General features: G+C 43.7%; 1 protein-coding gene across 1 annotated transcript in view; it reads right to left on the bottom strand.

Annotated features, from left to right (window-relative positions):
- Window positions 1-2168: 2168 nt before the first annotated feature.
- The window catches only part of RARRES1 (retinoic acid receptor responder 1), a 59636-nt gene continuing 44668 nt past the window's right edge, over window positions 2169-17136 (bottom strand). Inside the window, exons 4-6 of the mRNA XM_085634739.1 lie at window positions 10769-10905; window positions 4566-4628; window positions 2169-4120 (exon numbers count right to left, since the gene is read on the bottom strand). Of these exons, the coding sequence (XP_085490865.1) occupies window positions 3965-4120; window positions 4566-4628; window positions 10769-10905 (356 nt within the window). The 3' untranslated portion in view covers window positions 2169-3964. The remainder of the gene's footprint in view (window positions 4121-4565; window positions 4629-10768; window positions 10906-17136) is intronic.

The raw sequence follows: 17136 nt of genomic DNA, 5'->3' as shown, positions 1-17136 counted from the left end.
CTCACAAACTACACACACTCAAAATTAGTATTTGCTATTTTAAACTCTAGGCACACTCAAGGCAGTTCATTAGTCTGAAGATTATCTTGTAACTGGAGCAAAGGACTCATGATGCATAACTCCTCTCATCCTTTATTGCCTCACTTAATGTTCCAAATGTGCTGCATCTTCTCCAAGTGTCAATCAGTCTTTTATGCTGCTACAAAAAGCTGAAATAAGTTCTGGCTTTGCTTGAAAACTACCTTGGTCACCAATGTACATTTCCAGTTGGGGTGTCTGAAAGCAGTACTCTGTTGTACATATAGTTAGGTCTGCTCTAAAAGTACCTGTAATATATGAATTCTAAATAAAGAGCAGTATAGGGCATCCATTGACACCTAAATAAGTATGTAAATGTGAGGGTGCTTTAAAAACTTTTATATCAAAAAAGAGTGGATCACTTGAACCTGTTGTCCAGGGTTTGGTGGTTATCCGGCCGTTCCTTAAAAAACCCTCATTCACGTTTTTAGGTGGATTGTCTGGCGGTATATCTTGGTTCTCCGCCTCGATAACGTGATTGCATCATCATCGGGTTTAGTGTTGTGCTACCTCCACCTGGAGGAAAACCACTGGATGTTACAGTAGCGATCAGAGATCAAAAATGGACAGAGTGCTCATGTGTCGTGAAACAGTGGAAGTTAAAAAGGGATGTTTTCTCATGCTACCTGGACTTTAGTCTTTATTGTTGTCTGGTGCGTGGAAAAAGAATAAAAAATAGGGGAGATTGTACAGCAAGGGCAGTTAATGTGTCCGCTGTACAGTCAGTCCAATAGGTGGGTCGACATGTTTCAGCTCTTTACGTGCCCAGAAGGGTCAGGTGAGCTTTCATCAGGACCAGGGGGTGCTGTCTTCCTGCTTGATCACTCATCAAGCAGGAAGACAGCGTCAGCACAAGTCGTGCAGAGCGGAACTCCCGCCTGACTACGCTGCCATTCTTCCTAGGAAGCCCGAAATCGGAGCTTTTAAGGTACTAAACCTTTTACTAGGAGATCAGTGATAAATATTCCGAACTCCTCACCCTTAAAGTGGACAACATCCTTCTTTAAGACAACACCCCCTGGTCCTGATGAAAGCTCACCTGACCCTTCTGGGCACGTAAAGAGCTGAAACATGTCGACCCACCTATTGGACTGACTGTACAGCGGACACATTAACTGCCCTTGCTGTACAATCTCCCCTATTTTTTATTCTTTTTCCACGCACCAGACAACAATAAAGACTAAAGTCCAGGTAGCATGAGAAAACATCCCTTTTTAACTTCCACTGTTTCACGACACATGAGCACTCTGTCCATTTTTGATCTCTGATCGCTACTGTAACATCCAGTGGTTTTCCTCCAGGTGGAGGTAGCACAACACTAAACCCGATGATGATGCAATCACGTTATCGAGGCGGAGAACCAAGATATACCGCCAGACAATCCACCTAAAAACGTGAATGAGGGTTTTTTAAGGAACGGCCGGATAACCACCAAACCCTGGACAACAGGTTCAAGTGATCCACTCTTTTTTGATATAAAACTATTAATTGGAAGGCGACTGGATCACGTATCCTTCTTATTCCCTACCAACTGATTAGCCATACGGTGCTTTAAAAACACCAGGGACCAAAATCCAACACTGCGTATCCTCGTGTAGAAGAGGAGTGACATCTACGGAACAGGATCATTGCACAACAATTGTAGCTCTTAACAACCCCTATTTACTCCATTGCCTCACTCAGCATTAGCATTCCAATTGATTCCAGCTCCTTCTCTTGGACATAGACCACTTTTCTTTCAGAGAGTGCAGCATTGCCTCTGAATTTTTATTGATTGTTTTTTCTTGGTTACAGTTGAGAAAGGAAATGTGAGTCAAAATTTGTACTTTTTCTCAACATTTACAACTCTAACGACTCCTCCTTAGTATGATGAAGAAGCAATCCCCATCAAAGACACTGCAAAGTTTGTTAGGCCCACTCAGTAATGTTTATGTGCATTACACTGACGTTTTAACTATTATAGCCTTGCCTAACATTTTTGGGAGAGACAGTTCAACTGAAAGCCTACTCACCATCCTTGTACAAAAGGCAACACAGAGCTTATTTTTACGTAATCCACCATTCATATTACATCACGGAGATCCATGGAGTTGATTGAATTATAATTTATTGGCTTTACAAAGTGCTGACTGGTTCTCAGTGCGGTATAATGGACTCATAAAACACAGTAAAGGTTGTATGACGTGATGAAATAACGTAGGCAGATTTCAATGATCCATGATATATTTCAGTGTTGGTGGACATGGTCCAAGGAGAAATACACTCTCTGGCAGTCTAAGGATGACCAATTGTGGGTGAACATAGTACCAAATAAAACAGTCTGGACTTTAGACATAGCATTCACATATATATTCATAGACTGACAATGATAGAGGTGGTGTGTGAGATCAGAAAAACTTTATCAGAATTACATAATTATCCACTACAAAGATGGCACCCCACTGAAGTAGGAATAGAAAATATACACTGTAGGAAAATATATTTGTGAACGATATTTAGGACATGATATTTATGTTGAGCGATATTCCTTTATACAACACTCTGACATACAACCAGAAGTGTGTGTGTGTGGGGGGGTATAGAACAAGAAGCAGAAAAAGGCAGGGAAGATTAGACTAAGTCAATAAAAAGTGGCCCAATTCTAGCATAATAAAACCCCCGACCACCAAGGATAGCAACCTGCCGAGGAACCGGTTTGGAGCCATGGAACTTTGGTATGGTTGTTTGAGTGACACCAAGTAGAAATAAAAGACGGACAATCTTCTTTCCTTTCTCAGCATCATCCACTGGGTTATTCTCATATTGTAGAGCCACTGGTGGGCATTGTGAGACCTCAACTTGTGAATTGGTCATCGAAGCATAACATGGAGAGGAGGCTGTAACTCTAAAAAGAGTTTAAGCATAGGTCGTCTTATAAGAGGACCTATGTTTATATTTGATTCGCAATAGCGTATATTCGCAGCTTAAGCCACCATATGGTATCTGCTTCCAAGAAATAAAGTAGGAGCTTGAGAATATATTGGTTTGGCTTTTAGGGAAACATTTTGTCCTAATACTGTAGTGTGGGTAGCCAACTTGGATTACATAGTTTATATTTACTCACAGAAATGTGTTGTAGCACATTCATTTTTTAAAAAAAAGTGTAGACAAAGTATCTTTTGTTAAGCAATTATTGATGATGGTCTCTTTACTTTCCATTTCTGTTACAATAAGACATTCTTAGTTCAGAACAGTTAACTTTGTCATCATTCTCTTGAGCCCCACTCCCACTGTTCAAATCTTTTACATAATACTCTTGTGTTATACACATCTCCACAAACCGCATTGTGGTACTAGCGTCACAATTGATACCGACAAGTGACCCTCCAATGTATGTACTCTGTTTCTCCTTTCATGGCACACTGTATGCTCAATAGAACTCAAGCCACCCCGCTATTATGGGGTCGCTCTTGTGGTTATGTCATGCATACTACTGTTGTTTTGCTCTTGCTGTACACTATGAAATGACAATAAAAAGATTTACAACAAAAAATAAGACCTTCTTAGTTCAGGAGTGCAATGAGTTATCATAATGCTAGAAATGTTTTCTGCATACCTTCTTGTGAAATTTGCATGCACTTTTACTGCTTTGTAATTCAACTTTGAGTTGAAAGGTCTTCATATTTTCAGCCTTTACCTTACTTATTCAATTTCCAAATATTACATAAGTATCAATTTTGTGCATAGTCAAACATCTAGATTGACAATTTCATTATGATACATCTCCAGGAACTGTAGCAATGCCGATTTGCTATTCTGTTGGTATATAATCAGTCCTCTGTTATTGAGCATACATATATATATATATATATTAGTCTCCCAATTGCCCCTAACCCAAAAATTGTGACTAAAAATTTCCATAAAAAGCTGATCCTTCTTCTGATTGTGATCCCGTGCTTCCTTCTTCAGAACCTTCACTGTGCGACACTGGGAAACACTCATACTTCACCTTCAGAGGCACACCGGGGTACCAGATTACACGAATGTGACATGGAACTATTTCCTATAAAAACAAAAGAAAAAAGTTGCTCTCCCATTTGTAAAAATGTAAATGTAGTTGAGCTTATATAGCGCACAGCTACCCGCAGTGGGTTTCCCGGCGCTTGCTTAGGGAACCCGTCCTGGTATTCCCCTGTGAGATAGCAGGGTATCCACAAGGTGAAAGTCAGGCATCCCGCCACGAGGGGCCGTTGTGGAGATTAAGCAAGCTATTGCTCAGAGTCGCAGAGTGTGAACCCATGAGTCGAGGAGGCACCGGGGCGAGAATTATCGAGTCCGTGGAATTTTTAGCCCAAGACCCGCCGAGGCGGGGAATTGAACCCTGGTCCAGGACCGATCTCAGCTTCCGGGTCTGCCGCCTCTAACCCCTGAGCCACACTTCTCCACGACTCCATTTGTAACAGCAAGAGTCTGCAAATGAAACTTTAGGATTCATGCTAATACTTCACCTCTGTTGGAATTTCATGAAGGAGGATATTGTAATCAAAGTCAATGAAGTCATCTCTTCTCGCCTAGGGGAAATAGTAAATTGGTAAATAGTCGCTACAATAATTTAGGACATATCTACATTGTAAGGCATTCCATAGACACCAGTAGTGAAGGTAAAGGAAATGTGGAACCTTTAGCATTTGCGCACTGACAGTACTGTCCTGATAACACTGTTCAGATTCATCTTTGCCACAATTGTTGTTGTCATGACTTCTTTCCCCAAGACAAAACTATATTGTAATCCTCAACCATAGTACTATATTAATGAATAGAAGTCAAGTCTAAAGATGTTTGTGAGCAGCACCAATGAGACTTAAACACCAAGGACATTAACATTGTTTTATTCAATGTCCAGCATGAGTAGGCCTGGGCAGAGTTCACAGAGTTCTACTCTGAGGAACTCCGAGAAGTGCTGGAAAAACTCTGCCGCACTCCGTGGCGCTCTGCCACTGAGAGAGTCTGTTAAGTCGCGCTGCTCCAACTGATTTTTAGTGCCGGGAGCTTGTCCTGGGCTGTAAAATCAGCACGAATGGCACTACGCATCGCGCCAGAGGGCACAGATGCTTTCTGCTGTTCGAGTAGACATTCTACTCAAGCGGCAGCTTCCTCAACATGGGCAGCATATTTCTCAAGGCGAGCAGTCGCGACCTGCGGCGACAACCCGTGAGTTTATCGGAACTCCACACAGAGCACGGAGTGGGCAAAACGCCACAAACTCTGCCAGCAGAGCGGAATTCTTCGCACACCCCCTAATCATGAGTAGATCATGACCTTAAAACTTTCTAGACCTGCACCAACATTGTAGGCAGGAAAAACAGAACCAGAAGCCAGAGAAACACACCTGAAAGTCAAATGTGAACAAGTAGGGTCTTGTGGTGGCTGGCAGCCTTATTGATTCCAAATGATGGTTGCTTTAATGCACTCTGATCTGTCTCTCACTGTAGAGCATAATGGTTGCCTTGCATGAAAGACATCAACTTAAAGATGCAACAAACCTCGGAATATACATAATTCTGGTGATACACCAAAATGGAGAACCATCCTTGCGAAATGTACATTTAATGATAATCGAAGCATTTTGGTCACAATGTATAATCATGATATCGGAACCCAGGTCTGGGGTAATGATAATAAAAAACTTCTGAAATGTTTTAACAATTCCTAAGAAAAAAACTATCATTATGAGGGCATGCATTTTAGGGTAAAGCAGAAAAACGACCAGTTGCAGTGGCCTTTTCTCATACTTATGCAAAATATATAGGGTCCAAGAGTGGTAGGAGGCCAGAAAGAGGAAATAAAGCAAGAAAAATGTAAGTAGGATTGGGGAAGGGTACGTAGGGGCAAGAATGGTTGGGTGTAAGGTCAAACAATAGAAACAGCAAATATATATATGCTAACAGAGGGACAAGTAAACACAGTTTTGGATGAAAAAACATGGAGGTGGAGAGGAGAAGGGTACTGGTTTACCCCATTCAGATAAGCAAAAAGGACGAGCAGTGATGTGAAGGAAATGGCTATTGTGGACAGAGGGTAGAATGATCGGAAGGTGGTTCCACATTCTGTTTGGGTAATCAAAAAAAGAAAAGGAGGAGGGGGGAAGTAGTTAAAAATCCGTCAAAAAGGATAAAAACATCTTGAAGAAACATTTTATGATATGAAAGGCATGAACTATGATGGAATTGTTTACATGGCAACTGTCATTCATATTGAAAAGGTTTAGGATAGTGGCATCATTCATATTGAAAAATGTAGGATTGTGGTGCCACACACAGTTTCACCTAAATGGGATTACTCAAGCCTGGGTCCAATCACAAACGTCCACAAGCAGCCTAGCATCCCCAGGAAATGTTGGAGGAAGAAGTAAAGCATGTGGACATATGAAGGCGTCACTTTCAGACAATACCTCTACAGGACCTGAACCACTACTAGAATTAAATAGGGGCTGATAACCAAAGGACAATACCAGGGGGAGAGGATCCCATCCTAAACATGAGCCTCCACAGAGCATCCTAACTAAAAACAGACCAGAATACACATGCATACTACCTCCACACTGAAACCCAGAAATAATCATTGGGGAATAACCACACCCTCCCCCACTCTCACACAAGACATATCAAACTTGGCTGATCAGGTCGTGTCAGCTAGAAGAATAATAAAAAGCAAATTATACAGAAAGAAGTACAGGTCAAATTAATTATCAGGTAACCGGACACCAATGCATTTTCTTAAGTGGTTTAATATATAACTATCAGTCTGTGGGGCATTACCTAAAGTTTGTATGGTATACATAAATTATGCTTGTATCATGTACAAGTAAAAAGTCAATCGTATACATGCAACTATAAACTCTACATTCTGCTCCTTTTATAAGGATTTATATACTTTGAGATATAAACCTCTGTCTGTCTGTCAGCCAGAGGAACTGCGGAATAGATATGTCCTCCCTCTCTGAATGACATTACATGGGTGTGGCACAACCACCCTATTACCCTGAATGTTGTCAATACCTCTGTACCAAGATGTGGTCACCAGCAGATCAGCTCTTGACTTTTACAAGTCCTTCTGCAAGCAATTACAGCAGTTCTCCCTTACGTGTTTTGCCAGATCAGTATCCAGGGGCAGCTAACATCTTGCTTTTTGAAAACTTTTATATGGGCTTTTAAAAGCCATCATCTCCCTTGAATTCTGATAAGATACTTGCAGGGATATTGGCTACTAATTCGCTGCTTTATATTAGAACACTAAGGGTCCGATTATCGGAAATGGTACTGATCGACTAGCCGTTGGCAGTCCCGCCATAGGGCTTACGATTGACCGCCTGCAAGGCGGTTGCACCCTGTATTCTTTGCATTGCGGCAGGTGCTGCTGACTGCAGCACCCACCGCAATGCAAAGAATTCACCCTGCACTATGTGGCAGGCACCATGTAGTGCCTGCCACATGGTGCAGGGATATGTAGGGGGACAGCATAGGTATCCCTTAGTGCCCCCATCGGAGGGCCAAGGGGTAAGGGGGGCCCACTACAGTCCCTTTCCGCCTGCCTGTTCATGGCAGGTTAACCGCCATGAACAGGCGGGCGGAAAAGGACATCGTAATCCCTATGGCGGTGCCTGGCAGGCACCGCCACCATTGTAGGGAATATGGCCCACTCCCTACACCGGCAGGCTCAAGGAGCCTTTCAGATGCATGGCGGTCGGTCTTTCAGACCGCCACCCAGCCATCTGCCATTGAAATATGGCGGGCAGATATGATGGGTCTGATGGCGGTGGGACTGCCACCGAAGGACTTTCAGTGGCTGTCCCACCGTCATCCTAATTGGGACCTAAGTCATTGAGATCAGTCTGGGTTTGTGCCTGGAAGGTTCAAGCATCCCTACCTTCATCAACTTTTTACATGAGAGCCCATGTATACCATGGTCTCACTGTGGTTGCAGAGTACCTGGATAAAGAGAATGTCAACTTTCTTGGTCATGGTGTCTGTAATTGGTTTTCAGGAAAATGAGCATTGGGACTATCCTACCTGCTATGTTGCAGGTTATGTATGTTTCCCATAAGGCCGGAGTGCTGACAAATGAGAACCCTTCCGCAAGTCGTGGGGTGTAGGAGGGCCCTTGGGATAAACACAAACAATCCTAGACCACGGCTGTAACATTCAGACAGCAGCTTATTTCAAAATAGTAGTCTCATTACATGCAGATGATATGTTCTTTACTAAAGGAACTCTGATGCTCAAACTTCATGGATTGTCCCTGATATAACAATATTTAGGAAGCGATCTGGACTGCACGTCATCAAGGGTATGTCCGAACTCTTCCCCTCCTAACTCAGGCTGGGCTAAGCAGGACTCTTGTTTTCACTGGTGTCAACTGGGGTAACATTTCTAGATATTGTTGTTTAGACTCATGTCAGCGATGTTTGAAGAGAATAAAATCTGTACCCTACATGATGTTGAGGCAATGGTTGAGAGATGGATTAAACTCCCACTATTAAAATAAGACCAATACCTATGGTACTGCTCATGGAGCTGTCAACTGAGTTTCTTATCAAATCAATTATTTGATAAGCTACACTAGTGCCTTGTCCACCTGCCGGGAGGGCTGTTTATATGACTCCAGGCATGCAGACTAGTTTTTATATGCAGGGTGCACTCTGTGTCCCTGACAGGCGTCTGTACTGATTCATAGCTGCTGAACCCTGCTACATGTTGAGATTGATTCGGCAGCTGCTCTCAATTTCTCCTTTGCCACATCCTTGGTCAGACATATCTAGTCTCTTCCTGGCACCCAGTCCATATTGGGTTCATGTCTGACATATTCAACCTTTCTGGAACGGCTTTGAAATACACCGGTTTGCAAAATGCTTTAGCCAATTGATATTTTACTGACCAAAGTACTGATTGAATGGATGGCCTCCTCCGTACATGTTGTCTAGGAATATCACAGAATGCGAGACTCATGTAATGAGCCTGAGTCATTGCTACACGCAACCTTTGGTCGCTTCCACTGTGGTTCAACATATTTTCCAAGCGCTTGAATTACCTAAAGCTCTATCATAGGGAGGGGGTGAGTTGTGGATTTACTTGTGTGTGAAAGATGCGCATGGGATGCTGATCTGGAAAAGTTTCTGGGGTTTACCAAGGACATATTGGTAGGTTCTAGGCTTTTGATTATTGTTTTACAAGTGTGTTCTCTGAATACATTATACACCTTCAAGGATCCACAATGCAGACCTAGTCTGCCCCCAACACAATCTAGCAATTCCCACTCTATACATATGGAGGGGAACGGTCTCTTCTTTTTAGGACGGCATGGTTATGACTCTGTCTGAGGTGATAAATGTGGAGAGCATGGCTCACCCTCTTGGTTTCCAGCTGTGGTTATCTGGTACATTGATTTCGCGGTTTGAGACATGTCCTGCTTAACGGAGGGTTCCCCTCTACTGGATGTTGCTCGTTCCCACCAGGGTTGAGGACTGAGTGGAAGATAGGTATATCACGGCGTAATTGAATTAGTCTAAAGCTAATGTTTCAAGGCTTAGGGTAGATCTGGGTGGCGGTCTAGCCCTAGTTAGACAATGTTCACTGCTAAATATGCTCAATTTCCTTTTACTCAAGGAGTCGGAGTAATATTCAAGTTCATTCTGCCTGTTATAAAGGCAATAAGTGGTGCAGTCACCTTGTAAGTTCCCTATTTAGCCTACAGTACCTCTGTTAATTGTACATTAGTAGGAAGGATTATTACAGGAAATAAAATATCATTCCTCTCCCCATTGTCCTATCACCCACTTGCTCCATATTTCTCAGTTTTAGGTTTTCTTTTTCCTGCTCTGGGTCAAAGTCTGATGATGAAAAATTAGTCCCCAAAAATGAGTGACAGTGCCCACCACCTGCAGCCATCGACAATTTAAGAATTGAGGGCCCGGTTCGCAAAGGGCCTTTGAACTCATGGCGGAGGCGCGGCAGTCATGGCGGGGGGCCAACACAGGACCTCCGTAATGAGAAACTGCAATGCGGAGGTCTGCCACAACTGCGGGCCGCCGCCACAACTGTGAGGCCACCACCTCAACTGTGGGGCCTCCGCCACGAGTGTGGCCCCCGCCATGACTGTGGGGGGGGTCCGCCACGAGTGTGGCCCCTGCCATAACTGTGGGGCCTCTGCCACGAGTGTGGCCCCCGCCATAACTGTGGGGTCTCTGCCACGAGTATGGCCCCCGCCATAACTGTGGGACCCTGACACGAGTGTGGAGGCGCTGTGTGAGTGTCAGGCCCGAACAGTCTTGATGTGCAATATGATAGGGCGTTAGGTTGGGCTTCTGGGCAAAAACGTTCAGATCATGGTTAACATTTCCACAGGTTTCATTCATCCAATGAAATGTCTGTTATTGATATTACGTGTACCATTGATTCAGGGATGAATGAACGAACGATGCAACAAGTCAGAAGATTGTGTCTGCAAAATGAAACTCATTATTCATCACAACCAAACAAAACAGAGATTCAACAAAGTTGTTTTCAGCAAACCCCTTTTCCTGACATCTGGACTAAATGTTGATAGTGCTCGCTACTGAGGCTTATTTTAAAACATGGTGATTTCATGTCAGATATGAATTAACCCATGAAAAATATATGTGCAGCAATAATAATTCCAAGCATCTGTCTCTTACCCATTGCTTAACACTCTTTATTTGGGCCATATTGTAATGCCGATTCTCAGTTGACTTTTCCCACATCACCAAACTGCTTCCAGCAAGAGCCAAGTCCCGCAGGGGCTCATGGGAAGGATCAACATGCCCAAAACTGTCTGCAGGGAGGAAATAAAAGAAGCATTGATAAGGTGAATCTCGGTTCTTTCTATGTAGTGTGGTTTTAATTTCGAGCAGTTGCAAATTGTTCTTTATTAATGTCACGTGCAAAAACCTTGGAGATACTTAGGGCCTTGCGTCACTTTTCCGCTGCCGGTGGGTCACTTTTTGTGACGCACCGGTGGCGTAAAAAATTCACTATGTTGCGCCCTATTTACAAAGTGACGCATCTAGGCAGATGCATCACTCTGTAAACCCCTGCGCCACATTATACCTGCGCTAGGTATAATGTATAATGTGGCCGTTCCCCAGCAAAAAACTTCATAGAAGTGGCGCATTGAAATCTATGCGATTTCAGTGCGCCACTTCTAGGATCCCCTTACGTCAATATCTTACGCCTGCCTCACAGCAGGCATAAGACTGATGCAGGCACATTCACATGGGGCTTGCTCCACGTGAAAGGACACATTGCTGGAGTTGCGTCTGTTTTCAGACGCACCCCAGCAATGCATCACTTTTGCGCCTACATATACGTCAGGAATACTGATGTATCTGTAACTCCTTCCGACATGATGCGTCATACAGTAAATATGACACATCCATCATGTCACAAGGAGGGTGCAGTGAAAACTGTTGCATTGCTGTTTTCATGCAGCGATGCAACAGTTTTCATAAATAAGCCCCTTAATTTGAATTAAATACACATGCCATACAGAGGAATCGGATTTCACGCTCCCTGATAATGCATACATTTAACTCAGAACCAGTTTGCGTGAAAAGGGAATTTAAACAAGACATACTTCATCAGAGAGATGATAAAATAATAGGTCAATATTCAAGTGGGTTATGGAACTCAATCAGAGAAACTCTTGACTCAGGCAGTAGAGGAGAAAATATATTTGTTTTGAGTCTGCACCAGTTACATGAACCAAAATGTAAAACTCTGTTGTATTTACTGGATTACAGAAAATAATATCAAGTTATTTAATTATGCAACGTTATGTTAAGTGTTTCTATGTAGCACATTTGTTTTTTGTTTTTTTAACATCTTGATGCTTTCGATTGCAGGGCCAGATTGAGGCCTGCGATTTGAGGGTTTTCCCAGCTCAGGATGTCTGCAGTGATGGAAGGGATTAACAGACCCATTTTTGTACCGGTGACTGGTGGGTGATGCTGTATGACTTGTCTGCGCCCTTTAATAAGGTAGACCAATTATTGGTTCTGCAATATCTGAGATGGTCATTGTGACGACCATCACATTTGTTTAAAGGGACCATCTTGTGAATCATGTGACGTCACACCTCAAAACCCCCAGGTGACGTCTTCAAAGAAAGCAACATTCTAGAGTGCTTCTTGGTGTTTGCTAGAGAGAACTGCCTTGCTCCTACACTGGGTGGCCTCTTTACATCATTAGTGAAAGGAAGGGTCCGCCTTGTGAGCCTAGACTCTTGCCTCACCTCCAACAATGGTGTCTGTGTAGGATCACAATGGTCACCCATTAGTTCCATTCTCTTTCACTTTTAACATTTATCTTGCCTGCCTGGTTTGTTCCAATTCGAACTCTAAACCTAAAGTAGCATTCAAAGTCTGAGGACTCCAAACTGTGTACAATACTTTATGGTAATAGAAGTCAGCAATGAAATGATCCCCAACTGAGGTCATCCTATTTCATGCAAATTATCCGCTGGTCTCTCTGCGTCTGAACCCCTGCCGCTCTTGCTGGAGGGGTTGATTCAGGTCAAGGGTAAATTGAATAATCTAGCAGTAGGCGCTGACAGTAAAATTACCCTGACTAATCTTGTGCCCATCATAAAGCAGCGACACCTTCAACGGCACAGGTTGATGAAATGCTAGACTTGAACCACACAGGAAGACAAAAGGCCCATGATTAAAGGCTTAGGGATAAACAGCAGAATCAGACACTGCATCTGTCTTCTTAGTAGGTCATGCAAGAATGTGTTTATCAAAATATACATACTGTGAAATCCAAACATGTCTCACAAGGGAGATTTCACCATCATAGTTTCTTGACCTTTAATTCAATTTAAATATTTAGTTTTGACCATAAGTCTTGCAGCCTTTGTTGCGACACAGAAAGCTATTCAGTTTGTCATGGACTTTAATTCCACCAAGCACGTTTGTAGAACACTTCTTTGTATTGTTAATGCTTGAAGTCATCTTTGAACCAGGCATTTGCATCTGTTATGCAAACACAAGCCTGTGTTGTGTGACAGGGAGCCAACCCTCTCAATTCTTTGAGAACCAATTTCAGTTGCATCCTGTATTTTGGAAGCTGGTGGAAGATTTGCAATAGGGGCACTCACAAATGCACGTGGTTGACGTTCCTTTACCAGGATCTGTACTTCTGTAAACTTTTGGAAAGGAGGACATGGTGGATTTTGCCAGGCATCGTAAAGTAGATATGGCTCTAAGTTGATGATGACACCATCCGCTAATACTTATAATTGATTTTTGAAAATGAGAATAGGTCCAGGAATTGGTCAACTCCATATGTGGATGATATGCAAGATTTGCAGCCAATGTGATCCATGACTTTGATTCATCTCCCAGGTCCCATACCCAGGTCTGGAGGTCACTCATAAAGTAGGAAGTAGTCGACAGTGGAGCAGTTAATTGTATATAGCAATAGCTTTTGCTATGCTATTGTTTGAATAAATATATCTACTACTACGATAGTCGTACGTCGTATCACAACCAAGTCAATGCAGTCACATCTTCTGCTTTCTTTATTCTCAAAACTATAAAGAAAATTCTACATTTCATTCCCTCTCAGCTACAAAAAAAACAGTAGTCACCTCCTTAGTTCTATCGAAAATCGATTACTGCAATGGAATGTACCTGAATGCACACCAGCAGGTGCTTAATCAATGACAGACTTTGCATAACGTGGCAGCACGTCTGCTTCTCAAGATTGCCAGACATCACTCAGTTTCCCAAGCAATCAAATCTCTTCATTGGCTAGGGGTCAGACCCCGTATCATCTTTAGAGAGCTTTGTCCCATCTACAAAGCACTTTATGATCAAGGCCCGGCCTTACTGAGGAACACCGTAACCCAGTATGTACCATCCGAGTCTCTATACTCGTCCTCTGCCAATCTACTTGTAGTCCCCAGATTCAGGTGTCTGAAGTGGAGAGGCAGAGGATTTGTCTTTGGGGCAATTCAGGCCTGGAACACCCTTCCCTCATATATTAAAGCCATGGCCAATCTGCTTGGTTTCATGAAATCTCTTGAAACTATTTTTTTTTTCTTGATCTTTTTTTATTCTACTCCCACCTTGTACATCTTTCAGCTGGTGCCAAGACGCCCCATCAGTATGTGAGCGCTCTATAAGATTCATTAACCTAACATAATGATACCATACACACCACCTTTTTAGCTCCTTTTATCTGAATCATTCCTATCACTTCAGAGAACTCCTTTATGTCTCTTTCTAATGTTCAACTCCTCCTTTGTCCATATATATATATATATATATATGGATTCACATGTTTAGGCACCTGAAAGCTTTGGTAGGATTATTTCACCTCAGAACTATCCCATTACTGTATCTCCTGCCTTTTCTTGTAATACACATCCTAGAGTGGTCTCTTTGTATTCTTCCTGCTGAAATTGGTACATTTTCTGCTCCATTCCAGCAATGTTTTTTTCTGCTTTTGCAAGGGGCTTCATCAGTGTTTAGTTCTATTTATGGCCTCCTTTGTTGTGTGATTAGCATTAATTCCTCACAAATTACTTACATTTGTATGTAAGAATGCAGTATTTGTATTTTTTGCTTGATTACATCCATTGGTAGTCAATCAATTCCTTTCCCTGTTCACACACGTTTCATGGAGACTCACTTCCCTAGGTGCGATCAGGTAAACATCCACCCTTTAAGCGGCCCTGTTTGCTGTGCCTGTAAAAGATGGGCTTTGGGCTCTCCCGAACTTACGCGCCAGAAGCCTTTGGCTTCAGTCTTGCGGAGTAAGGACACGGCGAGCGCCCTTCGAATATTTAGCCTGAATGTTAGGTCCTTGGTGCAACACCATCAAGTCATCTTGGACCTTATGCAGGATGAGACCCCAGACGTTTTTGCTATTACGGAGACTTGGTTGCAGGAGGACGACGCAGCTATTATCAATCTGGCTTTTCCCCCTGATTATTCCATCTTTACTCTTAATCGCCCAACTAGAGGAGGGGGCATTGCCCTTCCTTGTAGCTGGAATGTCTTAAACATCGCTGGGTGCGAAAGCGCCTCCTTTAAGATTTCGATCAGCCCCCAGTTCTCGATCTCAGGGATGGTGGTATATCGACCTCCGGGTAATGATGTCGCGTTTAGAGATGCCTTCCCTGATGCCGTTAGTTCTCTGGCAGTTGGTTGCGCCAACTTTTCTATCCTGGGAGACCTTAATCTTCATTTGGATAATCAGATCTCCCCGGCTGTCTTGAATTTTTTAGTGGATCTCGAGGCCCTTCAGCTGGTTCAAAAGTTTCACAATCTACTCATATAGGGGGACATACATTGGATCCCTTTTTTTACTAATTTATCGGAAGCCATGGTCTTTTCCATCTCACCTTTAGGATGGACTGACCACTATTTAGTGGATATTCGAGTTTCTCTGCCTATGACTCCCTCTATTCCCTCGGTTAGATCGGTCCCTAGAAGACACTGGAGTAAACTTAGGCTAGAGGACCTGCATCATGTGTTGACTATTGATCCGTTAGGATCTCTGGATGATGTTGAAACAGGTTATGACCAGTTTTGTCAATGGATTACCAGGGCGCTTGACTCCTTGATTCCGATTATTACAACTAAATTGAGCCCTAAGAAGTCAAACCCCTGGTATGACAGTGCTCTACGTGTCTTGAAAGGGAATTGTAGGCGGGCCGAGAGAGAATGGCGGAGGACTTATGATACGGCTAAGAAAGCGGCGTATCTGGCCTCCATTAAGATTTATCATCGTGCCATATGTAGAGCCCGTGCGGCGTTCTACTCTCGGGAATTCCGAAACAGCTTGAACCCATCTAAGACCATATTCAAGGCCCTTAAAGATCTTCTGTCTAAACGAATCTCCTCCCCGGTTATGGCATCTACCTCTCAATGTGAGGCTTTAGCTGTTTTCTTTTTGGAGAAAGTGCAGGGCATCTATCGGGCCTTTCCCTGTACAAGTCCACTTTTGGAGGTTGTGGACATTTCTTCTACCCCTCTTATTTTGGACTCTTTTCCCCTGCTCCTACCCGAGGCTTTTGACAGATTATCCCTGAAGATTAAATCGGGTTCTCCTCTGGATCCGGTAAGACCTGCCCTCTTCAGGGACCAGTCCTTTCTGGGGCGCTCCTCGGTCCACTCCCTGATAAACATCTCGCTGGCTACGGGCAGGGTTCCAGCTAAATGGAAGCGTGCAGTGGTTTCTCCTATTTTGAAGAAACCTTCTTTGGATCCGTTGAAGCCGGAGAGTTATCGGCCCATTTCTTTGCTTCCTTGGCCGGCAAAACTGGTGGAGGCTCACGTCAACCAGGTTCTCTCTGACCATCTCACTCGAGCTAACATCTTGGATGCTACGCATAACGGGTTTCGTACTGGGCACAGCATGGAGACAGCCCTTCTCGCAATGGTTGAACATCTGCATTCGGTGCTGGATGGGGGACAGACGGCGGCGCTAGTATTATTAGATCTGAGCGCCGCCTTCGATACTGTCTCACATCGCATCCTTCTACATCGTCTTGAGGAGATAGGTATTGGGGGGTTAGCCCTACAGTGGTTTCATTCCTTTCTCGACGACCGGTCCTTCTGCGTGGCCATGCCACCGTATCAGTCCAAATTCCATCATCTGGGCCTCGGGGTGCCTCAGGGATCCTCGCTGAGCCCCACGTTATTCAATCTGTACGTGAAACCGCTGGCTGATGTCGTCAAACAGTGGGGCATGAATATGGTCTCATATGCGGACGACACTCAGTTGGCGGTGACCATCAGCGGGGATGCTGATGTGGATGCCCCTAGGTTCCAGAATGGACTGAGGGCAGTGGCGAGCTGGATGAGTGCCAACTGTCTCCAGCTCAACGCTAAGAAGACCGAGGTCATGGTTGTCGGGAAGGGTAAGGAACTTTGGGGGGACAGATGGTGGCCTTCAGAACTAGGGCCATCTCCAACTCCGGTTTCGGTATTGAGAAACCTAGGAGTATGGTTGGACTCTACTTTGAGTTTTATTGGGCACACCAAGAAAACCG

The sequence above is a fragment of the Triturus cristatus genome, chromosome 11, assembly GCF_964204655.1.
Source record: "Triturus cristatus chromosome 11, aTriCri1.1, whole genome shotgun sequence".
Classification (NCBI taxonomy): domain Eukaryota; kingdom Metazoa; phylum Chordata; class Amphibia; order Caudata; family Salamandridae; genus Triturus; species Triturus cristatus.
The sequence above is the reverse complement of the archived record's forward strand: the minus strand, read 5'-3'. Positions and strand labels throughout refer to the sequence as shown.